Source organism: Aedes aegypti, chromosome 1 (genome assembly GCF_002204515.2).
Source record: "Aedes aegypti strain LVP_AGWG chromosome 1, AaegL5.0 Primary Assembly, whole genome shotgun sequence".
Lineage (NCBI taxonomy): Eukaryota > Metazoa > Arthropoda > Insecta > Diptera > Culicidae > Aedes > Aedes aegypti.
In genome coordinates this window covers 190,144,809-190,172,620 of record NC_035107.1, presented here as the reverse complement: position 1 = coordinate 190,172,620, position 27,812 = coordinate 190,144,809, and the positions used below count along the sequence as shown (strand labels likewise).

Sequence of the window (27,812 nt, the reverse complement as noted above, 5' to 3'; positions counted from 1 at the left end):
GCATTTTGATGAAGAATGTTTTCAGTCCTTCTTGGCACCATATATCCTTATCGACCATTTTTTTGGGTGAAGTAGTGTAGCTCTTCTCAAGTTTATAGAAAAAATGAGTTTGACACTTCAACAACGACAACAATAAAACGTTTGAGCAAGCCATGCAAATCTATCGAGTGTGCAGTGTAAATGCATTTAGATTTAACGAATGCACCCACCCTTGGTGGGTGTCCTCATGACGTTACAATTCATACGAAATTTAGAAAACAATTTTACAAAACGCGTTACGAAGGGGTGGGTGGGTGTCAAAAATTGAACAAACCCTAGGCCCTTTTAGTTTTCTACGAATGAACAAGAGAGAGTCATTGGCCTCTCACCATACTAAGGCCAATGGTAGTTTGTGAAAATTTCTGATTGTAGGCTCTCTTGATGGAGAGAGAACCAATCATTGCCCATTGCACGGTGATGTCATCAGAAAATCGTTCTCTTTCCCTCCTTCGGAAAATCTGAAAACAATCTGTCAAAGTAGACAGGTACTGGCACCATTGTTTTTAGGTTTTGTTGAAGAGCGAAATAGAGAGAATTTGGCCGTGAAATGTCTAAAGGCCCAAACGCAATAATAGCGGAACGGCAACGGAACGTGGAACCAGTTCGTCAGCATGAATCACACCATCTTGACTGAGCTGTCAACGAAAGTTATCCAATACTGAATCGACAAGCATGTTATAGCTCATTCTGGTGAACCGGTTCCGCTTTCCGTTCCGCTATCATTGCGTTTGGGCCTTAATTGACCGTTTCGAGCAGGGGGGAAATTATTGATTTGAAAAAAAAAGCGATTATTGGCCGTTTTGAAAAGGTGGCATCCATAAATTACGTAACGCTCTAGGGGGAGGGGGGAGTAGGCTCAAGCGTTACGGCTCATACAAAAATTTGACACTTTTCGTACAAAAAGCGTTACGGAGGGGGGGGGGGGGGGGGGTCGAAAATTTCCAATTTTAGCGTTACGTAATAAATGGACGCCGCCAAATCGAGTTTTTAACGGTAATGGCCGATACGCTGATCATAAGTACACAGCAAAAAATTATGTAATCTGCATCGATGTAATTCATGTCGATGTATAAAAACTTCTATGTAACCACTAATTTCATATGCAATATAGCATCTTTTTGGTGTTATATTACATCGCCTTGAAATTACACTAAAACAACATTACCATTTTGCATTACATTGAATTTGTGTAATAATCACATTGAAACTAAACAAATATTACACGGAAACAGATGCAACCAAGTCGTTCCAACATATTCGAGTGATATTATACACAATTTCGATGTCATTTTGCATCCAACACCAATGCAATGATACATCTCGCAACACTGCCCATACTTTGTTTTGGTCGGTTGCTTAAGATGGCCGCCGTGGCAGAAGTTCGCGATCGCGAAGTCTTTGTGCGGATTAATCGTCGCGATAATCTTGGGAATCTTAAGTTTTCAAAGTATTATACAAGTGCGCTTGTGTCCGACAACTTAATAAAAGTTTTGTAACCGATTTTGTAGTATGGTGAAATAAAAATTTAACGGCCCATCAGCAAGCGGAGCCAACTCCCAGGACAATTGCAATTTCCTCATGGCAAGTGGCTCACAGCGAAAGAGTGTTCAGCCAAACAGCGATTGCCGTCGACCAGCAATAGTCGTGATCCTGACCACAATCCTCGGAATCCGGAAAGAGGATCATTGGGTGAGTGCTACAATCAGTCGCACCATAACAGTTTGGTTCCGGCGGCCTCCACATGTTGCGATGTAAATAACAGTCTTTCTTTTGTTCCAGAACCTGCTCCAGTATTACCACCGGATTTGCCTGTAGAATGAAGTGCCGTTCCTTCGGAGCCTCAAGCCTTCTTCGGATGGCACTGGAAAGCGGAGATTGTCATCAAATGGACCCAATTCATCCTGCTGTCCATGGGTGGAAAAAATCCAAAACTCCTGCCTCCACGAATACACGACATGCAATCGATGAAGCAGATCAGCCGCAAAATACAATGCAACCGAGTGGTAGGTACTTCTAATCCGGGAGCACTCGATCTAGCATTGGAACGGCGACTACAGTTAAACGGGTAACTATAAAATTTAATACAGTTTCTCCATAAAGATTAGTTTATCTCTTAACCCCTAAGTTTACCTTTTTGAATAAGCCAGCATGTTTGGGCTCATATCTCACACGTTTTTTTTTATCAAAGACCAGATGATGATCAACGACCAATAATTCAAAAATACATTGTGAGTTTATAGAAGATTGATTGATAGATAGATTGGCCGTAGCGATACACTCGCAGCTAATCAGCAAGATCATGCTGAGGTTGATGGGTTCGAATCTCGTTGGTAGAGAGTTATTTCGAGTTGGAAATTTTCTTCAATTTCCAGGTCACAGAGTATCTTCGTGTCTTCCATATGCAGGGTGTTGATCCATACGGGAAAAACTAAAAAAAATCGGAAAATTGTAGAACACACCGGGAAAAAGCATTTAAAAATTTCGCCAAGGGATGCACGACTGAGTTGCTAGAGAGATAGATAACGGTAGCAAGATTTTTTATGAAATGCTTCAGGAATCGCTATGATTATTGACCAGCTACTTGGAAGTTCTTAGGAAATCACTAAAAAAAATAGTGCATATCAAGTGTGACTTTAAGTGGATTCTAAAGAAAAGTAGTTTTGGCGACCCATGAAAAATTGCTTGTTAGTTATTTCAATATGTTAATCCTGTCTAAAATCGGTTATTCGATATTTTTACAACTTTTTGCGCTAGACGCAAGATAAAACATTTGTGTTGGAATGTGAAAAATGTATATTGGTACCGAATAACATGTATGTTAATGATAAAGGTTTAGGGTTCCATTCACCGCTCATCCTAAGTATGAAGTCCTATATTAGTCATTGCAACTGGCCCTCACCACAAGGGAGCCCAATAACGGCCGCAAAGTAGAAAAAAAGAAAAAGAAGAAATCCCATATACAGCACTAGTAAGAAATCAATTCCTTTCATTAGCTGGTTGTTGTCTTTGTACTATAGTATGACAACATATTGAACCGAGACAGTTAAGAAGCATTTTTCAATCTACCATAATAAAATCATTGTGAAACTCATATTTACCGCCTTGAACAGTCTAGAATTATTTTTTATAAATAATGTATAATATAAAATCATATTTTGGTATACTAATACATGCTGATAACTTTTATTGCGAAAATTCGTTCAGATTTTTCAAAATAAATCTAAGAGCAGTGAATGGAGCATGAGCGATGAATGGCGTCCTTACGGTACTCTTCACACTTTGAGATTCGTCACAAATATTCTCCAACCACTCTTTTGTATTCACAAATTATTCAGATTTCTTAAAACAATCAGAATCTTAAATCAATCCCATTGAACTGAAATATTATGTCATAACTTTTATGTATTCATCAATTATTCTGATATTATCTTGGAATTTTCCGTAACCTTTCATCAGTTAGATTCGACACAAATATTCTTCAATACCGCCTTTATGTTCATAAGTAAATCTAAATTAATCTCAGTTTTTTTCGGAATCTTCAAACAATCCCGTTTGACTTTAATATTCTCTCATAACTTTTTGTATATCTAAATTGTTCAAAAAAAAAATCTCAGAATTCTCTAGTTTTTTTCCCGTAGCTTTGAAATGTTTTTTTTTTTTTGCAAATATTCTCCAATGATGAAAAAACCCTAACAAAATTTTGGATGAATATTTATTTGGGAAAATAAGAATTATTGGAAAAAATTTCGAAGAAACGAAAATCTGGAAAAAAATATCTTAGGAAAATTCATGGAAAATCACTGGAAAATTGTATGGGTAATGACTTGAAAAATGCTTGAACAATGAAGAATTTTTGGAGCAATTACGGAAATACCTTTATGAAAATTCCCGGCTAAATTCTTGAAGGTATCCTCAACGAAAATCTTGAAAAAAGATAAATCCGTGAAGGAACTATTGAATTGACTCCTGGAGAAATCTTCGGGATAAACCTAAAGGAAACTGTAAGCAGATGCTTGAGTTAGTTTCTAAAAAAAAATAATATATAGTGTAATAATTGGCGTAATATCGCATGGAATCTCCGAAAAAAATTTAAAATGTCCTCAGAGACATACTCTTATAGATTTCACAGAAGAAATATCTACAGTAATTTAGAGCCAAAAACAAGGGGTGGATCACTATTCCAGTGTACATTTAATGTGCATCAATCTACATCAAATGCATTTTTCTTTCATTAACATCAACTTATCCATGACGCCCCCGTATCATCATAACAACACGTTGTTTGGCAGGAAAACATGAAAGGTTTTTAGTTTCATATATAACAATGTTGATCCTCTCCCCTGTCCTTCGATTCAGGAAGGGGTATAGGCGCGTTCTGCCAATTCGGTCGTGGCAGATTTCTTGTGTGAACAAGTTTCAACATGGACGTTCTAAAGTGCCAGAATGAAGTGTTGTGCTTGTGGTGAGCACTTGAAGATGGGATAGAAGGTCATTACTTCACGTTCACGCTTTACTTTTACTTCTGTAAAAATTCAATACAATAATCGTGCCTGAGCTTAACTATTTAATTAACAGTTGCAAATACAATAGTCGATCTGAGCTTACTAACATGCCGCCGCGTTAATTTTATCATAATGATCTTTTACCTACATCCGTCGAACCATTCTAAATGGCCGTTGTGAGAATATCACCAAGAACTTCTCACATGCAATAAAGTTGGATAGTCCTACAATGTATAATTTTCGCTTTTTCGGATAAATTTCTTGTGGTTTATAATCAGTTTCAGGGATTGTTATCAAGGGAATGCAAAGAGCGAATTTTGTATGACTTCAATGTTTTTATTTCTTTGTTTTTAGTATCATTCTAAACATTACATTAATTTCTTATATCTAGGTGTTCTATGTTATAAGACAGCACTATCATCCTAATTTGGTAAAACAAATTTAAGATTGTATTGACATATTGTTAACAACATATTACATTTCATTTGCCGTAGCAGTTCAGATTTTTTACAGGTGAGTTGATTTCACCTGCTTATGAGAGAAAAACACGTTTTCAATTTACTTAACCTAACTTAACCTAAACATATAACGCATTAATCGTGGCAATAGAAGATTGTAACGATTTTTGCCTGAAATTATTAATAATTTTATTTGACATTTGTTCAAATGTTTCAACGTTGGATATTCTATTTAACTCATTTGTACTATACCAGGGAGGAAGCTTCAGAATCATTTTCAAAATTTTATTTTGAATCCTCTGCAGAGCTTTCTTCCTGGTATTACAACAGCTAGTCCATATTGGTACAGCATACAACATGGCTGGCCTGAAAATTTGTTTGAATATCAAAAGCTTGTTCTTAAGACAAAGTTTTGATTTTCTATTAATAAAGGGATAGAGACATTTTACATATTTATTACATTTGGCTTGAATGCCCTCAATGTGATTTTTGAAAGTTAAATTCTTATCTAGCATGAGCCCTAGATACTTAACTTCATCTGACCAATTTATTGGAACCCCTCTCATCGTGACAACTTGCCTACTTGTTTCAAATAAAGAGCTTTTGGTTTGTGTGGGAATATTATTAGTTGAGTTTTGGAAGCATTAGGAGAAATCTTCCATTTTTGCAAGTATGAAGAAAAAATATCCAAACTTTTTTGCAATCGACTACAGATAACACGCAGGCTTCGTCCTTTGGCGGAGAGGCCTGTGTCATCCGCAAACAAAGTTTTTTGACTTCCCTGAGGTAAGTCAGGTAAGTCAGATGAGAAAATATTGTATAATATTGGTCCTAAAATGCTGCCTTGAAGAACACCAGCTCTTACAGGGAGTCTTTCAGACCTGGAGTTCTGATAATTAACCTGAAGTGTACGATTTGACAGATAATTTTGAATTACTCTAGCAATGTATGCTGAAAAATTAAAGTTAAAGTTGTCGAATGCTTTTTCTATGTCTAGAAGAGCAAGACCAGTAGAACAGCCTTCAGATTTGTTGGAACTGATCAAATTTGTTACACGTAAAAGTTGATGAGTGGTCGAATGTCCATGGCGGAATCCGAACTGTTCATTGACAAAAATTGAATTTTTAATTGATGTGGGCCATCATTCTGTTCAAAATGACCTTTTCAAAAAGTTTACTGATAGAGGAAAGCAAACTGATTGGACGATAGCTAGAAGCTTCTGCAGGATTTTTGTCTGGTTTTAAAATTGGAACAACCTTAGCATTTTTTCATTTGTCAGGAAAATATGCTAATTGAAAATATTTGTTAAATATATCAACTAAAAATGATAAGCTTTCTGGTAGTTTCGTGATGATGATGTAGAAAATTCCATCATCGCCAGGAGCTTTCATATTTTTGATTTTTTAATAATAGTTCTCTCTTCTTCCAAATCAGTCTCCCAAGAATTTTCGAAAACGTTCTCTTGATTGAGAATAGTAGTAGCTTGGTTTTCAATTGGAGTAATAAGTCCTAAATTAAAATTGTGCGCGCTTTCAAACTGCATAGCATGTTTTTAAGCTTTTTCACAATTAGTTAGTAATAATTTGTTTTCCTCTTTCAATGTCGGTATTGGCTTCTGAGGTTTTTTCAAAATTTTAGATAATTTCCAAAAGGGCTTAGAGCCAGGGTCCATTTCAGAAATCTTATTTTCAAAATTTTTGTTTCTTAATTGTGCAAAACGTTTCTTGCAAATCCTGTCATATTATTCTCATAGCAGGATCGCGAATGCGTTGAAATTGTCTTCTCCTTACGTTTTTAAGGTCAAGAGTTTAAGATCATCGTCTATAATCATGGATTCAAATTTTACTTCACATTTTGGAATTGAAATGCTCCTGGCTTCAACAATGGAATATGTTAAAGTTTCAAGAGCATTGTCAATATCAAGTTTTGTTTGTAAAGAAATGTTAACATCAAGATTAGAGTCAATATACGTTTCATATATATTCCAGTCGGCTCGAAAATAATTGAAAGTGGAACTGATAGGATTGACAGGGTGTCCATCCATCCGGGAAATCCGGGAAAACCCGGGACCGGGAAAAATACGGGAAATACCCGGGAATTTGGTGAACACCCCGGGAAAACAAAACATAAGACTACCGGTTTATTTAAATTTTAAGTACTATGGGGTAAAACTAGAATTTTTAACAAGGGGTGCACCACCGTCTGTATTTCGAACTTCGCATTATGATTATTTTTTGGTGAGGTGATAGAGAGATACTTAACGATTAGGATCCTTGAAAAAAATTTAAAGGGGTACTTAAGGATTTCTGAAAATGTTCTTGGCGAGATGCTTGTTCGATTTCCATTTGAAATCATGGCATATGAAATCTTTGCGGGAATCCTAACGAAAATCGAACCGATATTCGACCAGTATTTAAAATTTCTTTCTGAGAGATCACTGAAATGTTTATTAGTAGATTGCTAATAAGATTTTCAGTAGATTATAGAAAAGGTCCTTGGCTAATTTTGTTTTAAATTCTTAGAAGTTAATGTCCCTCTGACATTTGGATAAAAATATATTTTTCAATATTATCCGTTCAATGTTTTTCTCACAGGAGCTCTTTTTACTTAAAATTTCAATCACAAACCACATAGTAAATGTTCATTCAAACAGCATCAATGCTGATACATATTTTTTAAATAGCAGTTTCCTGAGAAAAATCATATTAATTAATTGTGAATTTAAGAAAAAAAACCTGACTTAATCCACCGATGGAGAGACTGAACCCTTCTTACATTTCCATACAGGTATGAGATAATTATTATTCATCATTCATTTGGAACCTTGTACCAGTACAGTGGGGATTCGCTCGTTGGGGTTCCGCTACATGGAATGACTCGATGATGGTTGGATGTTCGCTGGTTGGAAAATATTCCAACTAAAAGCACTCAAATGTCAACAGAAAATGTCAAACTGACTTTGACGTCTGAGTATCGTCGCTTTGAAGTCTCCATATATAGAACAAATGCGTATGTATATGTGCATTTTGTGGCGATTTGCTGTCCAGATGCGTTCGTGTGGAGCATTTTCACCAGCTGTCAGGCTTTCCTACTAACGGGTCGGATTCGCTAGATGGAAGGCAGTCGTGTTCCAACCAGCGAATCCCCGGTGTATAACTAAACTTTAGGATGTTGTGACTACGTTCTATCTGCCCTAATAGTTTAATGGTTTGCGAAAAAGTCCAGGAAACTGCACGTCAAAAGGCGGATATCGAACTTTATTAGTTTTCATACGCTTATTATCATAGTTTTGCCATCCTGTAAAATAATATCGAAAAATGAAAAATTGATGTCCTTAAATGATTTTGCCAGCGATTTTTTTAAGATTTATGTGCAGGTTTAAATTAATTAAAAAAAGGGGAATTTTAGAGATTTTTCAAAATAATGATTTTTATCTCTGTAATTTATAATTCGATTGCAATATGGTTGTGAATGATGTCCGAGCTTTCAATCGACGAAAAATGAGCTTAAATTGGATTAAAAATAGCTGAAATTGATCAAAATGTTAAAAAAATGAATATTTCAGAGAAATTTTTTTTCCAGTACTTTAGAAAATTCTTCCAATGATATCTCTGAAACTAGTAATCCGATTTCAATGAAAATTTGAAGGCTTATGATTGAATGTCAGAGCTTTCATTAGCCGATAAAAGAACTTAAATCGGTTCAAAAATGACTGAGATATCGATCAAAATGCAGACAGTTGAAAATATTAGAATATGCTTTTTCTAGTACTTCACGATACTGTTTGAATCATAACTCTGTAACGAAATGTCCGATCGCAATGAAATTCAATAGCGTTCTATGGGAATGTTGTAGCTTTCTTTTAGAGCTAAAAGTGTTTAAATCGGTTGACAAACGGCTGAGATAATTGAGTGACATTTTTTGTAACACACACACACACATACACACACACATACACACACACGAACATGTGCTCAGTTCGTCGAGCTCTATCGATTGGTATATGAGACTTGGCCCTCCGGGCCTCGGATCAAAAGTCGGTTTTTCAAGCGATCTTTATACCCTTCTTATGGTTGTAAGAAAGGTAAAAAGGGGAATTTTAGAGATTTTTCAAAATAATGATTTTTATCTCTGTAATTTATAATTCGATTGCAATATGGTTGTGAATGATGTCCGAGCTTTCAATCGACGAAAAATGAGCTTAAATTGGATTAGAAATAGCTGAAAAATTGATCAAAATGTAAAAAAAATGAATATTTCAGAGAAATTTTTTTTCCAGTAGGGGGAGATCCCCCAGTACCGGACACTTAAGCCACTAAATTCATAATTCGAAAAATATTGGTATTATGAGCTCGTGTTACCCATTTATGATAAATATTATCATTTTTATAGTGTATAAAAATAAATTTGAAAATATAAATATGAATTTTTACATTGCATTTTGATGATGTATTTTAGTACCAAATTGATCGATCTTGAAACGTGGCACCCAATACCGGACACGATCTGAAAATGCGTCGAATTCTGTAAATTTGAACATCATTGAATGTGTTTACTGTAGGAATAGTATACAATTGCCAATTCAATGCATTTGCAACATTTACAAGAACAATTTGAGTTTTTCTTAGTTTACAAGATGTCCATCAAAATCCTCTTTCATATATGATGAAAAATATCACATTTTACGATGTTGTTCTGAATGTTCATTCTTCTTAATTTTATCGCATGTTTGATACCATGTTCGACGGAAACCATGAAAAATGAATGTATTTTGAGACACTGGTGCAATAATTACAAAGATAACATATAACAAATCAAGCTGTCCGAAACTGGGGGACAGGAGGTGCTTGACCCAAAATTGTAATTTGTCCGTATTTGGTTCAATTATGGTACAAAATACATTTATACTATCAAATTAGGATTATTTTCGAACATGCTTGCGTGATCCAAAGTATTTTTTCATATTCAAAACAATTACTAAGAAGGCTCAATATTAAGGCGATACGTCAATTTTTTTGAGATTTTCAAACTTTTCTACTTTTTTAAAAAGGCATGCATATTTCAAGGTTGTGTTATTCTACGCAAACATTAGTCTCCATAATAGCTTTCTTTCCTTCTAATACACCATCTTGATTGGACCATGATTTCTCAATATTTTGACTTTGTCCGGTATTGGGTGCTGTCCGGTACTGGGGGATCTCCCCCTACTTTAGAAAATTCTTCCAATGATATCTCTGAAACTAGTAATCCGATTTCAATGAAAATTTGAAGGCTTATGATTGAATGTCAGAGCTTTCATTAGCCGATAAAAGAACTTAAATCGGTTCAAAAATGGCTGAGATATCGATCAAAATGCAGACAGTTGAAAATATTAGAATATGCTTTTTCTAGTACTTCACGATACTGTTTGAATCATAACTCTGTAACGAAATGTCCGATCGCAATGAAATTCAATAGCGTTCTATGGGAATGTTGTAGCTTTCTTTTAGAGCTAAAAGTGTTTAAATCGGTTGACAAACGGCTGAGATAATTGAGTGACATTTTTTGTAACACACACACACACATACACACGCACATACACACACACATACACACACACGGACATGTGCTCAGTTCGTCGAGCTCTATTGATTGGTATATGAGACTTGGCCCTCCGGGCCTCGGATCAAAAGTCGGTTTTTCAAGCGATCTTTATACCCTTCTTATGGTTGTAAGAAGGGTAAAAAACAGACGAATTTATATGATTTAAAATTGTTTTATTGAAAATTTACACTGAGATATTTTCTTGAGGAATGCGCAGAAAATTACTGACATAATTTTGATTTTCCTCGGTGGATTTTTACTTATTGTACCCAAATCCTTGGGCAACTTGGCGCAACTCGCATACAGTTAACTGGATTTCTATTTGATCCCTTGTGAGATTTTAACATATTCCTGCAGCAGTACTTCTTGGGAAGATTCTTGAAGGTTATCTGACTAGCTTTTCTGATAGTTCCAGGTGAAATTCATCCCACGGTATACAATGGGCTATGAAACCCATTGGAAAGTGTCTTGAAATATTCACAGAAGCCGCCAAAATTGCTTGCTATATTCCTTACAATATCTTCCAAAAATTGCCTGGCAAAAATATCTTCACGAGTAGATCCATACAGAAGATCATAGAAGATATTATATGGAACGCAGACGTGATATGTGTGAGACCCTATCAAGGATATCTATTGATAAATGTAAAATTTTTCGAAGGATTTTCCTAAACCGCTAATTAGGTTCCTTGCCAAGGTGGAAATCACGAAGCATCTTACGCGTGTAAACCAACGCAAAACAAACAAGCCAGACTCGCAAACAAATTTGATGAGAGTAGGTTTGCACCCGCCTGCACGGGAGAACATACCAGGACAAATATTAAAATGTTCGTGAACATTTACTCGCGTGCAACTAAACAGGGTGAGATTTATTATGGTTTTGACAGACAAATCAAGTGTACATCCATCAAATCGACAGTAAACTACAAGTTTGTAATAAAAGTCCCTTGAAGTCTAGAAAGCTCAGTGGCCTTTTCTACCAAAAGCCCAATTGACTTCGAACAGCTCCGAATACGTACACGAAAAGATTTATCATCGACAGATTACAGCACTCGCGAGTAGACTAATCCTTTGTGAGATCTATTTAGATATGCTGGGAAAAACGAAAAAGAATATGTTTTTGTAATTGTAGTTAATTGAATATGATCCTTTTTCTGATCTGCATTTAAGTCACCTTATACTAAAAACCAATCAAATCGTTTTTATTTGTTTAACAAAAAATGATTTCTACAATTTTTGTTTGCAGGGGTCCGCGGATATTTGTAGAACTTGAAAGGGGCCACAGCTCCAAAAAGATTGGGAACTACTGGCCTAGACGGTTCTTATAAGGCCTCTGACGAGATTTTGTATAGATTTCTGCAGATTGACAGCGAATTCTTTCAATAATCCAAAACAAATGTCATGGCTAGTTCTTTGATGAATAAATAAATAAAGAGATCCTTTAGGTATTCTTGTAAAGTATTTGACTAGATTATTAATATGTTCATTGAATCTTTTGAAGATTACTTGGAAGATGCAATCTTGGATTCATGTGATAAGTTTTAGCCAGCTGCATAGGAGAACAATAACATGTATTTGGAAATATTGTTTTTGTTAAAAGATCTTTTCTTGGATCCAACATGAGATTCATCACAGATCCATCATTTCTCCATAAATCAGGCATAAGCCATGTCTAACGCATAATTCTTAAGGCATTCTTAGAAGGTAATAGGTTGGCTATTGAACTTAGCCCTTTTGTGAAAGTTTAGATGCACAAGTATATTATTCCATAATTTCTCTGAACTTCCTACGAGTTCCAGGGGGTAACGGTGTTTTAGATATTTCAGCAAATCAGCATTGTTTTTTTCATAAGGGCCTATCTGCATTCATCGATTTCTCTTCATCGTTGTTTCCTTTGCGTTATTACAGAAAACTGATTCTGTTGTCGTAGGATGAAGAATCACTATATCTTCTTCATTAATAAGAAATATTGCAGATTTATTTTAGCAAAGTTATTAGCGGAAGAGAGGATCGATGAAGATGTGCAGAAATATTTTAAATCTTTTTGTCCATAACCCTTTTAAAATGTAAACCGTTTTTTTTTTAATTGTATTAAAATTAATTCATAAATAAATTAGATCATGTCCGAACTATCTTGTGATCCTATGCGACTTAACTTATGATAACAAATGTATATTTGACAGCTGCTACGGATTGATTCGGCTTACTTCGTACAAGTGTACGGGACGAAACAAAATGTTCAAATGAACTCAGAAAAAAATGTTTTATGCGAGGAAACCTATCAATCTGATTAGTTTATCCACGGTGTTTTGCGGGTTTGATGTAATTAGTAAGAATACACGAGATGTAACGTGAACTTTCATGCGATATCTGGTTGTCTGGGTAGAAATGTAACAGGGACATGATCAGAATCAAAATATGTACAATGTTTGTAATTTAAAGACATGGCGTTACTTGTAAGAAAAATGTATAAACAAATACATAATATATCATTTTGAAACATATTTTGAATACCCCAAGTTTGGGAGACAACCCTTATATTTGTCTCTAATCTGTAGTTTAATGCAAGTTTGAAAAAATCTTGAAAGACTAACTACAATGGGGTTTCTGCAAGTCACATTTATATTAGAAATTTATGCATGTATGATAATAAAATACTCTGAAATATCTCTTGACTCAGATTCTTTATTTTACAAAGTCCAATGAAATAGCCGTTAGTTAGATGTTCTTCACTTTCATCTATGCCAGTCTCCTGATAAAAAAAAATTGGTGGTTTTTCAATAATGAGTTCATGCAGTTTTCAGTAAATATGTATTACTCAGTGTATTATTTGTTATTTAAGACCAACCGAATTTCTTTTTCCATTTTTTAAAAGTCTAAAAATGAACAAGCCATCAAATTTGGATAATCTATGAACAAAATACCGTCCATCTTGCTTATTTCAAACCGTTAGTACAGTACAAATTTGAGGTCGATAGATTTATTTAAAATGTTCAATCTTTCAATTTGATGATTACCTTGTAAAATTTTTGACTCTAACAACGTGCCCCCTTCAAGTATGGTGACAATTGTGTCTGTGGAGTTCATGAAAACTGCCAGAGAAATTTCAAGAGAAACTACTATTAAAATAATTTTCTAGACTAATTTCAAAGAAAAAATCCAGTAGAATCTACTATATTAATTGTTAGGAAAATCTTTTTTAATTATAACTTTTATTATAAAGGGTTGCCAGAGAGTTTACTACTAAAAAGAAATTTTCAAACCAATTCCTGGAACATTTTAATATTATTGATGCCCTGAAACTATTTTGAAAAGCGTTGATGTGGAAGTCCTTTTTGAATCACACCTCGTCAAATTTCACTTCGTGATGAGATGTAATGGCTGTAATCATGTGAATCTAAATGTTATTATGTGTACAGATTTAATTTATTTTAATCGTTCAAATGTCAAACTTATATAATATTGTTGCGTAATAAAATTGTGTCTTATTCAGAATAGTAAGATCTTTAGAGCAAGCTACAAAAATCTAGAAGTTTTTAATCACTATAAACAACTCAATTTTCTCAGGATTTGTACAATATCTTCTTATGCAAAAGTTGAGCGATTTCATTCGTATTACAAAAATTCCTCAAAATGAAATTCCTAAATTGGTTTCAAAGAAATATTATGAAAAAAAAAGCATTTGCATGAGAACGAACATTGTACAAGTGCTTCTTAAGAATTCTAAAAAGGGGGGACGGACCTGCTGTAGTGGTTAGAACACACTCCTCTCACGCCGAGGACCTGGGATTGAATCCCATCCCCAAAATAGTCACTAAAAATTTCAGTGACGTTTTCCTTCGGAAGGGAAGTAAAGTCGTTGGTCCCGAGATGAACTAGCCCAGGGCTAAAAATCTCGTTAATAAAGATATGAAAAAAAAAAGAATTCTAAAAGTCTAAAGGTTAAGCAATTTCATAAGACATTACAATCAGAAGGAAATCTTAGAGGAATTTCATGAAAAAGTTTTACATGAAATTTTATGTTTTTTTTCTGTTAAAAAACATTTGCAGGATATCCAGGTCTTCTTATGATTTTATTCAAAGGCGTTTTTATAAAGTACATATTACAATAATCATAAAGAAATATTGGAGGAAATTCATAAATAAGTTTTGAGAAATTATATAAAACTTTTGGGAAAAAAAGATAAAACTTCAAAGAGTTCCTTCTGGAAGAATTAAAACAACTCCTTTGCTTGGAAATACCAGCCAGAGAATTGGCTTGTTTAGGAGTACCTAGTTTTTTACATATTATAAGGGCCCATTCACAAATTTCATATAGCTGAAGGGGGTGGGTGGGAATCCTCAAAATGTTACGGTACATACAAAATTCGAAAACTGTTCATACAAAAAGCGTTACGAGGGGATGGGTGGGTGTCAAAAACGACTATTTTTGGCGTAATGAAATTTGTGAATAGACCCTAATTCTATGTTAAAAATTGAGCCGAAACTTAATGTTTCATAATTGTCAGTGTTCTGAAAATATTTTTTAAACACGTTTGAAGTTAATATGGAAATTGCGTTTGCATCATCCCTCGGCGAATTTTCTACGGAATGAGCTGTCATGAAAATTGAAATGTCATTGAGTATAAAGATTATAATTTTCATTAATCATTAATCTATATTATGTGTTAATTAAGATATTGAATAGCAATAAAATTGTGTTATATGTACTTAGAAAAATGTGCTTTTTCGATCTAGCTACGAAAATCTGTGATTTTTTAATTGCTAAACAAACTGAAAAGAAAAAAAACGTATGGATGGATTCCAAAAGAATCGCTTGACAGGATTAAAACATAACTCCTCTATTATATTATGGAGAAAACTCAAAAGCAATTAATAAAGAAATTCTAAATGCTCAATTCATTCTATGTGGAACAATTCCATGAAGAACTTTTAGATAAATTCCAGAAGAAACTTTTGCTGGATTTATCAAAAACTGGTAATTTAATGGAACTATAGTAACTATAGGTTCGAATTACATAATTAAATCCAGAAAAAAACACTGGATGAATAACAGAAATGTTTCATAAATTAATATTCATATAAATTCAATTTGATAAAAGTACGCTAAAAATACATGAGAAACTCTTGGAACATCTAGAGACGTTTCTAAAGGAATTGCGGGAAAAAGTCAAAAGCAAGTCTTGTGGAAAATATTGCAGGAATTCTATAATGTCAGGAAAATATCCTCATGTAGTTTTATAAGAAACTCATGGAAAAAATACAATAATCTCCCAAAAAAAGCTATAAGGTATTCCTTTATGATGATCTTTATGATAAAAGCAACTCTTTAAGTAATACCAATAAAAAAACTGAGGTGGTTTATTATATTGCGTTTTTGCATAGGGGCATATGTTTATGGGCCATAATAACACCAGTATCTTCACACTTTCAAATGATTTTAGAACATTTAAAATAGTTAGTGAAGACTGAAGATTTACAAAACTGTCGTAGAAAACCATAAACGAATTTCAAAGCTTTTATGATCCATGCGAGAAGACTGAGTATTTCTGGAGTAACGTTTGCGTCTTCTTAAAACATTGGAAGTTGTTAGAAATTTGTGGTAAAAACTAAAGATTTCTAGGAATTTTTGACAGTTTTTAAAAATATTAAAATTATTTTTAAATTATCAAGAAAACTAAAAAAAAATTAAAAATTGCTTAGTTATTTATTTTTTCTCTATTTTGTTTTGCTGTTTTAATATAATTTAATATTGTTTCGAATATAATTATTTGATTGATTTGTCAATGGTTCTACCGTCAGTGTTGTTAGACATAAAATTATAACTATAATTGTGCTACCATTAAAAATAAAAGCATTAAGGAATTCCTTAAGCTACATGAATTTCAGAAGAAGCAATCTTCGCAGAACTTGAAGATGAATGTAGTAGAATTCCCGAAGCGCTTTTTAAGAGAAAATTAACCTAAAATAGATTTCAACCAAATGTCCAGAAGATAAATCCCTTGCGAATTATCTGCAAGTATTTCTAAACAAGGAATCTGTTTCTAGGATTTTCAGTGCACCAGGAGAATTTTTAAATTTACCAGAGGGTTTCCTGAAGCGGGTTTGTTGAATCTTTGCATCTAAGATTTCCCCAAAGCAAAAACAATGAAAACTCATATTTCCGTTAAATATTTGAATAGAAATTCCGTTTAAAATACTACCTCAAATGTTCATTATATATCGATCCGTTGTAGTATACTTAAATTATATATATTTATGTATAATTCAATAATATATTCTTTTGTTATTTTTTTTTTAGATCGGCACGAAAAACTTGAACGAGCTTTACGATTCAATTCACTCTTGGCTGGAAGAAACTAATCACTACCTGAAGTGCCTGCAGGCTTGATTTTAATCTCTGTCCACTGCGGGTTCTCGGACTATCACATGAAGTGCTCCAGTCGTTATGCTGCATTATTTCAAAGTTTTTGAAGCAATAAAAATGGAATAAATAATGTAAACTTATTGTATTTTGTTTGAAACATATCTTATCTTACCACCATAAAATTCCCTTTAATGGTTGATTAAATTGCTTAAATCGATTCCAAAAATTATAAGACTCAATAACTTAGTCTGTGGGTAAAACCCAATTTAACATCATAACCATTATTTAAAAGCGAAAAAAGATTAAAAAGCAATTTAATCAACCATTGAGAAGAATTTGTGATCGCTTTTTTTTCGTACGGGGAATTTGCGATCGCTATGATTACATAGATTTTATATTACATCGCATCGATTACATCGTATTTTGTACGTTGAATATATTACATCGGAAAAATTACATCGGTCGCTTTCATTACACCAATAGCCCGCGAGTACGTCGGGCTGTGTAATATTACACAACCGAGGGAACGACTTGGTTGCAGCAGTTTCGATGTAATATTCAACAACTTTTTTTGCTGTGTACTGTGCAAAAGGATAGGACAAGAAACGGTCAAGGAATGATTCCTCCACCGAAATTACTTGAGTTGTACGCTGCTACTTCTCAGCTGATTTCGTCGGTAACGCCTGATGTACAAATCAAATGGAGCTGTCACTTTTCCGTACGGAAAAATGTGCCGCTCAATTATTCCGCAAGTAAAAGTGACACTTCGCTCATACTGGATCGGCTGTCAAAATTACTTTGGTAAAAAAGAGAAATTTTACTTGAGCGCTTTTCGTTTCAGGTGCATACTACGCATAAAGTTTTATGGTAATGTTGACAGCACAGACAAACAGACGTCACACTCTCATCGATGTCCATCGACCAACTTTTTAACGATCGATTCGAATATCTGGTAGGTGGTCAATCGACCACCAGCAGCGCTCGCGTCGTTTTTGTTCGTGTTTGACGTTTACACACTACCGCCACCTGTTGGTCCATCGGCCAACTACAGTGTTTTTAGCATTGGGCGTACATGTTTTCGCGACTATGATTTTGATCGCAATTCGTTCTAAGTGTTACGTCTGTTTCTCTGTGTTGGCAGCATAGTTTGTGGGTGTTGGGAGATGCTATATATATATATCGAAGCAAAACCCGATTTTTTTACAATTTGATCATTGGCCCTTTAGAATTGTTTCGCGAGATGTGACGAAAATTAAGCAATATTTTCCCGTGTAAATTTCAATCGAACCGCCCCCCGTTCGTGTGCGCGCGGCCGCGATGTTTGACAGCGACGCAGTTCGTGTCAAAAAAGTGTCAAACGTCGTCGTCGTTTTGTCACTTCGGTTCCACGTGAACTGACGTTTTCAGCTTTTTCTTCGCGATTCGCTGTTGAATCGTCGTCGGCTTCTTGCACAGTTGGCTTGCCGTTCGTTCATTTTTCCTCTTGCTTTGATCCCGTTGAGTCTGGCTTCGGAAGAAGGAAAATTTCGGTGCAAAGTTTGATTGAAATTTGGTGTATTTTTACGATCGAAAAGTGAATTGTAGAATGAAGGGGCTGTTTATCTTTGCTTTGCTGGTGCTTCCAGCTGTTCTCCTGACTGTGGACGGTGGTAAGTTGAGAGATATTTTGGGGGAATGGTTGAGGGTTACTTTCACTTCGACGTGGCATTTCATAACTCCTTTGGATGTGCTTTTCTTTTTAAGGTTCTCGGTTGATGGCCTACGCCTCGGAAGATGAATTGGACGAAGAACTGGATGTGGAAGTTGAATCGGATGATGCATCTGTGACACAGACCGATGAAGCCGAGACGGATGATGAGCCGGAAACGACAAAGTCCCCAGATGCTGACACGTTCCTATTGTTTACCCGTCCTCTGCATTCGAGCGGATCTCAGCTTGAACTCCCAGCCGGATACCCAGTTGAATTCCTGGTCGGATTTGCCAACAAGGGCAGCGATGACTTCATCGTGGAAACCGTCGAAGCCTCCTTCCGTTACCCAATGGATTTCAACTACTTCATCCAGAACTTCTCGGCCATCGCCTATAACCGGGAAATTAAGCCAGGCCACGAAGCTACGGTTTCGTATTCGTTCCTGCCATCGGAATCATTTGCCGGACGTCCATTTGGTCTGAACATTGCGCTGAACTATCGCGATGCCAGCGGAAACCAGTTCAGCGAGGCCGTTTTCAACGAAACCGTGTCCATCACCGAGGTCGATGAGGGACTGGATGGGGAAACGTTCTTCCTGTACGTGTTCCTGGCTGCCGTAGTCGTCTTGCTGCTAGTTTTGGGCCAGCAGTTCCTGGGATCGTATGGCAAGCGCAAGCGGTCTCCGGCCGTCCGTAAGACTGTGGAAACCGGAACCACCAACACCAAGGACGTCGATTACGATTGGATCCCGGCAGAGACGCTGAAGAAGATTCGTAAGTATCTGCATGTACACTATACAGGGCTGGTAAAAGGTCTCTTATTATAGACTGGTCATTAATCAGGGCTGGTAGTGAGACACTTTTCAGTGACTGGGGCCTTTTTAGTGAATTGGTAGAAAATAGTGACCAGGTCATTAAAAAGTCAAAATTTACAACAAAAAGTAACTTTTTGTTTTGTCACTTTTTCAGTCAAATTGTCATTTAAGTCACTATTTGCGTGATTCGATGATAATCTATAGATTTGATCAGCATCTTAAACTTGAACAGCAAGCAAATAGGGTGCCGGTGCCATTAGTGGACTACCTAAGCTATATAAAATCATAGCATAATAACGAAAAGCCTGAACAGAGATCTCTTGACACAATTAGTTATTGACCATAAAATCGCTTGAGCCACTATTGGAACACGTGTTCCAGTAGTTACGCTAGTGCTCTAGTAATAGACGTTTGGGGATGATACAAGAAATTTGAAACAAAATAGTTAATTTTTACACAGGTATAACATTTTTTCTCTGAACAGCAACTAGTATCTTTCAAATGAAGCATAAAGATGATCTTGTGGAGTTCCGATTATCAACGGGAAAGGAATCACCCTCCACGCGATGCTCACACAACTTACCCTGCCAAGTATCGGTTTGCAAGTGAGGCAGAGTACGAATGCGTCTAGTGTGCAAGTGACAGCAGCGTGCCAACATTGACACTATGACAGTCTAAAACCGATTGCTGTGATCAAACCTAGTGCAACTTCCCAACCCAGTGGATTCTATATCTCACAGATCTCTGGAACTTTTATTCATTTTTATACATCCATTTTAAGGCTAAAGGCCCAAACGCAATGATAGCGGAACGGCAACGGAATGCGGAACCGGTTCGCCAGCATGAATCACAACATCTCGACTGAGCTGACAGCGAATGAAATTGGATCAACACTGAGTGGACAAGCTGATTATAGTTCATGCTGGCGAACCGGTTCCGCATTCCGTTGCCGTTCCGCTATCATTGCGTTTGGGCCTTAAGTAGCCCGTCATTCGTTTTGGCAAAAATGATGACTTTTCAGCTTGCATTTCAAAGTGATAAAACCAGAGGGATGGCGTCCTATTTTTTCACTATGGATTTTGACAGATTGAGCTGTACCTCCTTAACCGGAACATAATTATACTCCAGAGTCAAATTCCACTCACACACTTTTATTTTTCGGATGTTTACCTTTTCCTACGAGAGAAAACAGTACAAAACGCATGAAGCGCAACGAAATCTGCAAAAGCTGATGAGTGTAATGAGCTGCAGAAAAGCAAATGTTTCTTCGGATAATCAAACCATAGATAACAGACAAAAAAAGAAGCGTGAATTAATTTCTTCAGAATGAAACGCAAGTAATGCGTTGAATTTGTGAGCCGTGGTTCATTTCGCCATATTCGCACCAGCTAGTTTATTGATGCGCTCATTCGTATGGGTGAGCTCCGCTATAGTTTTATAAGAGGCAACAGAAAAGGATCCTCTTAGCAATCCCTTGGATAAAACTCAGTCATGATAGTTTATATTGACTTGAAAAAGTATCACTGTACGCGCTTACATGCATAAATTATGCTGATACTTTTTCAGCTGTATCAGTGCAAAACCGACTGATTTTCTTTGATTCGAGAGATGAATTAGCAACAATCATCAACGACGCGTACAAATTTCAATGACGGCCTCCTTCGCCTTAAAAACTGCTTCCATCTGTTGATCCACTACTGGAACACGACGGCAACTACTGGTGCAAGGGAGCAAATTTTTTGCGTAAACTTTATTAATTATATGACTTTTTTGAAACTAAAAAGCTGAAATTTGTCAAAACGACTAAACTAATGGCGATCTATCCATAAAAAAGCGCATGTGGTTTTTATCGAAAAATGTACGTTTTATTCCATAATCCAATCTATTGGTACATTACAACCATTGGTACTAGCCCCCTAATGTGTCTATGTGTGATTCGGAAACCATATAGGTATAGATCAGAGCTTGCCAACAGGTGGTGCGCGGACCCCCTAGGGCCTTGACGACGGCTTAGAGCAGGGGTTTTCAGCGTTTTTGGCTCACGGAGCACTTTTTGAAGCAAAATTGTATCGCGGAGTACCTGTTCTTCATCACCACTCTGTTTGAAATCCAGATTTTTACAATTCCTACGACATGAAGTAGGATTAATGTTAGCCAATCTACCATTAAATTTTTATTTTTATTAGGTTTAGGCAGCGTCCTTTTATTAGAAATCGATTAGTGTTATTTGATTGAACTAGCCTTTTTATTTCAGACTTGAGGTGAAGATGAATCGAAGACAAACTTCACATTTTCAAGATCACGAATACGGAGAACCGAACACACGTTTGAGCTGAAAACTTAATCGATCGGTGACCACCCGCTGGTGGTGACCAATCGATTAAATTTTCAGCTCAAACGGATGTTTGGTTCTCCAGATCCGTGTTCTTAAAAATTTGAGGTTTGGCTTCGATTTATTTTCACCTTAAACTGTGACAATTAGGCATCTAAATGGAACTATATTTGATTTATCGTCAAATATTTCAAAATTTGTGGCTCATTAGTTAGGAAATTTTTCGAATTTTGTTTTTGGTTTGAACAACCGAGTTTTTGTAACAAATTTTATCTTCTTTAACAAATGTGTTTCAATGGGTTAATTACAAGTTTCACACTTAGGAAATATTCCTAATCATGTATCACGGTGTCAAAATTTCTGTAGATATCGAAATTGATCGCACCTCAGATTTTTTGCAATGATTTAATTGTTTATCCCGACATTCAGTGACCCATTCAGTCAAGAAAATTTCTTTACTTTTCTTGAGCGAAACAGCATACTTAGCTTAAATGAAAAACAGAATTCGTAACCTTCCAATTACAAAATCTTAGTCCAAATGCAGAACGTTTTTGTAAAAATATCCTAGTTACAAGAAAGTTCGATAACGATCGAAATGTTGACACCGTGTGTATAAAACTCGTAAGAACTATGTTTCGTCATCCACAATGACGCTGTAGAATAAAACGATGGTCTTGAAAGATAATTGAATCTATTGGTCACAACTAACTAATCGATCCAATTTTCAGCGCAATCGGATACTTTGTTCTCTAAATTTACACTGAAAATTTTAGGTTTAGCTTGGTTTGGTATAATTGAAAATATTTCATAACAAAAGGTTGGGATATTTCAAAACACTGGTGCAAATTTTCAAAACTTTCACCAAGGTTCCAGCCGAGATTCTGGAAGAATGTCTATCCGAACTATTGGTGGTATAGAAATAATCGAAATGCTCAACTGTTTTCACCAAACCATTGGCGGAATCTTCCAGAATCTATCAGCTGAATTTGTGATAAGTTTTTGCCTGATATCTGTAGTACATATTCTTCAAAGATCATTCGTTACGGATATCAGACAAGTTTTTGACGAGTTTCTGGTGGATTTTTTGACACATTCGAATGACCGTTGGGTGGATTCTAAGAAGCCTATTTGCAAGTTCCTTAAATATTCATAGCAGCTTGATGTTCTGATGCTTTGTGAGAACTTCACGGATTCGAATGGAATCCTTAGGGATACCCAATAAACATTCAGATGATTCTTTGTTCTGAGCTTTTCCCTGACGAGATTCTCGAGACTGAACAAGCAATTTTGTCAGAGTTGCCGTTTATTCAAATAAACACGGCTCGAAAAGCGGCTCAATTAGAGTTCCGAACAGATTTACCAGTAATTCTTATGGAAAAGGCTTGCCGAAGAAAACGGGACTGCCGACATGAGATGTTCGAATCGTCGTAAAACAGTTTCCTAACAGCTTTTAACAAGTCTGTCGGCATGCATCAATAGGGGATTGAGCATAAATGTAAACAGACAGATACGTAATTTGTTTGCGTACGTCTGAGAAAATTATAAAAAAGTGTGGTATAGGTTTAGACTGAAGTGAATACGTAATTTTTTTCATATTCGGTAGATTAGAGACGTAACATTTGGGTGCGCCTGCCAAGGATAGTTGTGGATTCATAATGAGATAGGGTCTTCCATAAATCTTCATTTCAAGAACATCCATTATTACGGGGCCGCGAGATGATTGTAGAACAGGCCTGCCCAACCTTTTTGAATCGCGGGCCAAATCTAAGAAACAATATCGCGAGGCGGGCCAAACTTTTTTAATACAGCAATTTTAAAATTTGGTAATACATTCAAATAAAAATGATAAAAATTCTTTTGGAAAAATTGCAAATGGATGAGATAGTCTTGCCTTAAGTTCTGTGAGAATTCTGCTCCTGATTATGGCAGAATCCAAACCAGGATTCTTTTGAAAAATTTGCCTTGAACGCTGTGAGTATGTTGTCCAGGATTTTATACAAATCATTCTCAAAATTCAATCAAACCTGTTTGAAGGATTCTGTCAGAATCTAATGTAATATTATTTGAGAATCCTTTCCTGTTTTTTTTAGAACCAATTTCCTAAATTTGCGAGAATAAAGCATTGGACTCTATGAAAAATGTTTTCAGCACTTCGTCAGAACCCAACCATATACACTACATGCCATAAGTATGGAATCGCGTATTGCAACACTCATACTGAATATTGCAGCACCTTGAAAAGTTTAGCATCACCTAAAATGAATATTATCTCGTGATTCTGAAGTGCTTGATCAATGTATTTTTGAGGTCATCTTAAAAAATACGTCTTTGAGCCCCTGCGATTTTGTATTTTCGTTGAAAATTTTTTTTTAACTTTTTTATTATTCTAAGTACTGTGTCATACATTTCCACGGTTTATTTTCCCACTATTTGTCATAATATTTTAAAACTTTTCAAAATAATTGGCATATGTGTTTTATTACGCCTCTATCTATTTTATAAAAAAAAACTTTTTAATTGGTAATGACTCTTAACATACAATTTAAGTATTTAAAGCAAAAAACGAAACATTCCACTGTTCAAGTTCTTATCGCAAAGCCTCAAAATAATCTGAGTTTGCAGTTCTAAACTTTCTTTAAATAATGTTTTGTGGAAGCCTCTGTTGGAATTTGAGAACCTTTTTTAGTGGTCTACGAAGTCAACATAATTTTCAACACAATTGATATTTTTTAATTTTTTTTGTATACATTCTGTTTGCAACTAATACATAAATTGCCAAAAATGTATGAAAAATCATTTTTTTTTAATTTAATTTAAAATGAAGGAAGGAAAATTGTAGTTTCGTTTCAATATAACAAATCTATTAAGAAAATTTATTGCACTATCTAAAATTATATATTGGAGATGAACCAGCCACGGGCTGAAAATCTCCCTAATAAAGCTAATAATAATAAATAAAATTACCGTAAAATGGGGCGAATAGAAACACTTTTCGACATGTTTGAATGTGTACAACTTAAACCGTTTGGATAAAAACCAAGTTTATTAGCCTTAAATATGGGTCACGTCTTCCTTTGCTAAGACCCCAATTGCTGTTAAAAAATAAAAGTTATATCGTACAAAGATTTATGAAAATGTTGTATGTTTCTATTCACCCCGCAATGGGGCGAATAGAAACACTGTTAAGTAAATATCAATACTTTTTTTCATTTTAATGGAAAAATAAACACATTTTAAGTGCATCTTGAAGAAATAACAACATGTATTTACTTGGTGAAGAAAAAAATCAAAACTTTTGAAACTAAGTTCAATTTTTGATCATTTTTGAAATCAGCCAAAATGGCGGATGTTTCAAGCTATCAAAAATGATTGATATTTCAATATTTTCTTCTCAATTTTTTAATGAGAAATGTAGCAAAATTTTTAATTTGAAAATAGGCTAGCGATACTATGTTGTTATTGAACTAACGAAAAAACAATATTTCAGTAGGTTTTTAAAGTTTATCATTACATATTAGTCGCATTTTTAACTGAAGGTCGCTTTGTTTCTATTCGCCCCACTGTTTCTATTCACCCCGTTTTACGGTATATATAATATTGTTGGTTTGCCCGAAAATTCGATACATTTTCGGTTAGGCTTGGAGAACAAGCATCATGAATGTTGCTAATTTCTTCCCGACACAGTCCTCAATGCAAGATTCTAATGTTACTTTATCATTAGGAGATCTTCCAAAAAATCATACAGGATGAGAATTCTTCCAAGCATATTCTCAAAGGTTTATTCCACAGTTTTTGGACAAACTCACTAAGGAATTTTTTGGAAACTTTACAAAAACTAGGTACTCTATATGTTTCTATACCGGTTATCCCAGTAATTCTTCCAACCATTTTTATAGGGATTTCCCAAAAAATATCTACGGTTTCTCTAGAACACTTCCAGAAAATCCAAAATCATTTCGACGAGGGATTCTCATGAAATTCCTCCAACAAATATCTATGAATCTGGGATTACTCCTCCACATCTCCAAATTATTTCTCGAGAAATTTCTTAGGTAGAATCGCTACCAAGTTTCTAAATTTTTTTAGGACTTTACACCACATTCAGCAAGTGTTCCAGTAATTTCTCCGATCGTTCAAACACTATCTCTTTTCGATTGCGTCCGATGTTTTACAAAAAATTCCTGCAGAAAATTTTGCAGTATATTATCCAGAGATTCGACTGTATATTTTCTCATCAATTATTTTCGTAATTTATCTATAAAATCCTCTAAAATTTCTTCAAGGGCCTAGAAGTTTTTTTCTGAGAAATTTCTTAAGATTTTCTTAAGAATTTACTTTTGAATTTCTTTTAGAAACTCTTCCCAGTTTAGTCACTCAATTAGTTTCTAAAAAATGTTCTTGACGATCCTTGGAAGAATTCTTTGATTTTTTGAGGACTTCCTTGGGAAAATTCTCAAAGATTTTCTGGAGAAATTTTTTTAGGCATTTCTGGACTTATTACTGAAGAGAAGTTTCTGGTTACACATGTTTTGAACAACAATTTTGAAGGAAATCATAAGAAATCACTGTAGTGATTCCTGGAGAAATTACTGTTTGAATTCTCGAAGATTTCCTAAACGAAAATTAAGGATGGAATCCTAGGAAAGTCGATGGAAGAACCATGAACTGTCATAGGACTTAGGACTTGCTGGGAAAAGAACATTGGAATTTCTGGAGTTATCCTTAAAAAAAATTCAGATTAAATTCTTGAATTAATTCCTTAGAGCAATATCTTAGGAAGTCCGTAACAGAATCATGAATTCTTGAATAAATTTTCGGAGCAATACCTGAAGGAACCTTTGGGCAAACAGGTACCGTCAACGTACCAGTACCCGCTCATGTTCCAGTAGCCCGCTCACGAGCTTAAAAAGTAAGGTAATTTGAGTAAATACACACAAAAATGTCCACAGTATGATTCAATTTGTCGATTTCAACCGTATAGCGGTTATAGTTTTCAAATTTACTTTGTGCAAACTTATCTTTTTTCAGTGTGAGCGGGCTACTGGAGCATGAGCGGATACTGGTGCACTGATGGTACCTGAATAAAATTCAAACGAATTTTCTGGAGAAAATCATGAAAAAAAATACAGTAATACTTGTAGCAATATTGCGATGAATTAAAAAACACTTAAATCAACCCTAGAGAAATGGACTCTATTGGACTTTATTTTCAGGCATGAGGTCTCTTAAAGTTCCTATTTTTGAAACACTCCAGCCCTAAAAGAGAATATTATTCTGAACAGTAGAACGCGAAAAGCTAATGATCATTTAACATTTACAGAAAATTCTCCCAAGGGTGGCAAAGTATCCCCCAAGCAAAGCCCACGGCAGCGAAAGGCCAAGCGATCAGCGGGTTCGGACGAATAAGACGCATTTAGCAGTAGTTTAGTAACAACATCAACAACGCAGCAGATGCTGGGCGCGTAATCCATAGTTGCAGCAGCTCTTGTATTCCAGAGCTGACGGGAGATTATGGCTTGGTGATGTCATCGACAATTAATCCAAGCGAAACCTCAATAGCGCGCAAACAGCCGGAAAACCTTTTTCAGTTCAGTGAAACCTGTAGAAGTAGTTTTAAGTTTTGCGCAACTAACCTATAGATTCTGTTTTCAAACATCGCATCCATTCGAGAAGAGATACAATTTAACTATTTAAGTATGTTTTTTTTTCGTTTTTTGTTCGCGAGTTTAATCATTTAAAATAACCTTCCCCATTTGGTGTGAAAGTGAGACTGGATACTGAGATACTATTAGCAGAGAACTGAGAGATACAGTAGAACGATCCGCCGCACCAGGGAATCTGGATGTGTTGGCGACAAATAAATGCACGACAGGAATGACGCTTCATTTGTGGAAGCGGAATTCATCCAGGCGGACATTCGTAGACGGATAAGTTTTTGTCGTGGTCGAGTGCGTTTTTTGCCTAAGTTATTTTACAAAAGAATGAAAAAAAATCGTAAGACAATTGTAAAACAAGTGAATACATACAT

General features: G+C 35.4%; 1 protein-coding gene and 1 long non-coding RNA gene across 3 annotated transcripts; both read left to right on the top strand.

Annotated features, from left to right (window-relative positions):
* The first annotated feature begins 1,346 nt into the window (after positions 1-1,346).
* On the top strand, positions 1,347-17,084 carry LOC5572823. 2 transcript variants are annotated; one of them, XR_002502748.1, is made up of 4 exons: positions 1,347-1,486; positions 1,548-1,728; positions 1,819-2,104; positions 16,883-17,084. It is a non-coding gene; the product is annotated as an uncharacterized LOC5572823 (long non-coding RNA). The 2 variants fall into 2 exon arrangements; XR_002502747.1 differs by having other exon boundaries at positions 1,352-1,728.
* A 1,244-nt stretch (positions 17,085-18,328) lies between these two features.
* Positions 18,329-27,798, top strand: LOC23687808 (translocon-associated protein subunit alpha). Its single transcript, XM_021855634.1, has 3 exons — positions 18,329-18,597; positions 18,692-19,411; positions 27,105-27,798. The coding sequence occupies exons 1-3, from the start codon at positions 18,534-18,536 to the stop codon at positions 27,188-27,190; spliced, it is 870 nt and encodes a 289-aa protein (XP_021711326.1). The 5' UTR covers positions 18,329-18,533; the 3' UTR covers positions 27,191-27,798.
* Positions 27,799-27,812: the final 14 nt, after the last annotated feature.

What these genes read in the sequence shown, in the direction of transcription:
- LOC23687808 (XM_021855634.1), top strand. Translation starts at nt 18,534, where the DNA reads ATGAAGGGGCTGTTTATCTTTGCTTTGCTGGTGCTTCCAGCTGTTCTC. An exon ending in TCTCCTGACTGTGGACGGTG is followed by an intron (nt 18,598 to 18,691) that starts GTAAGTTGAGAG and finishes TTTCTTTTTAAG; the next exon opens with GTTCTCGGTTGATGGCCTAC. An exon ending in AGAGACGCTGAAGAAGATTC is followed by an intron (nt 19,412 to 27,104) that starts GTAAGTATCTGC and finishes TAACATTTACAG; the next exon opens with AAAATTCTCCCAAGGGTGGC.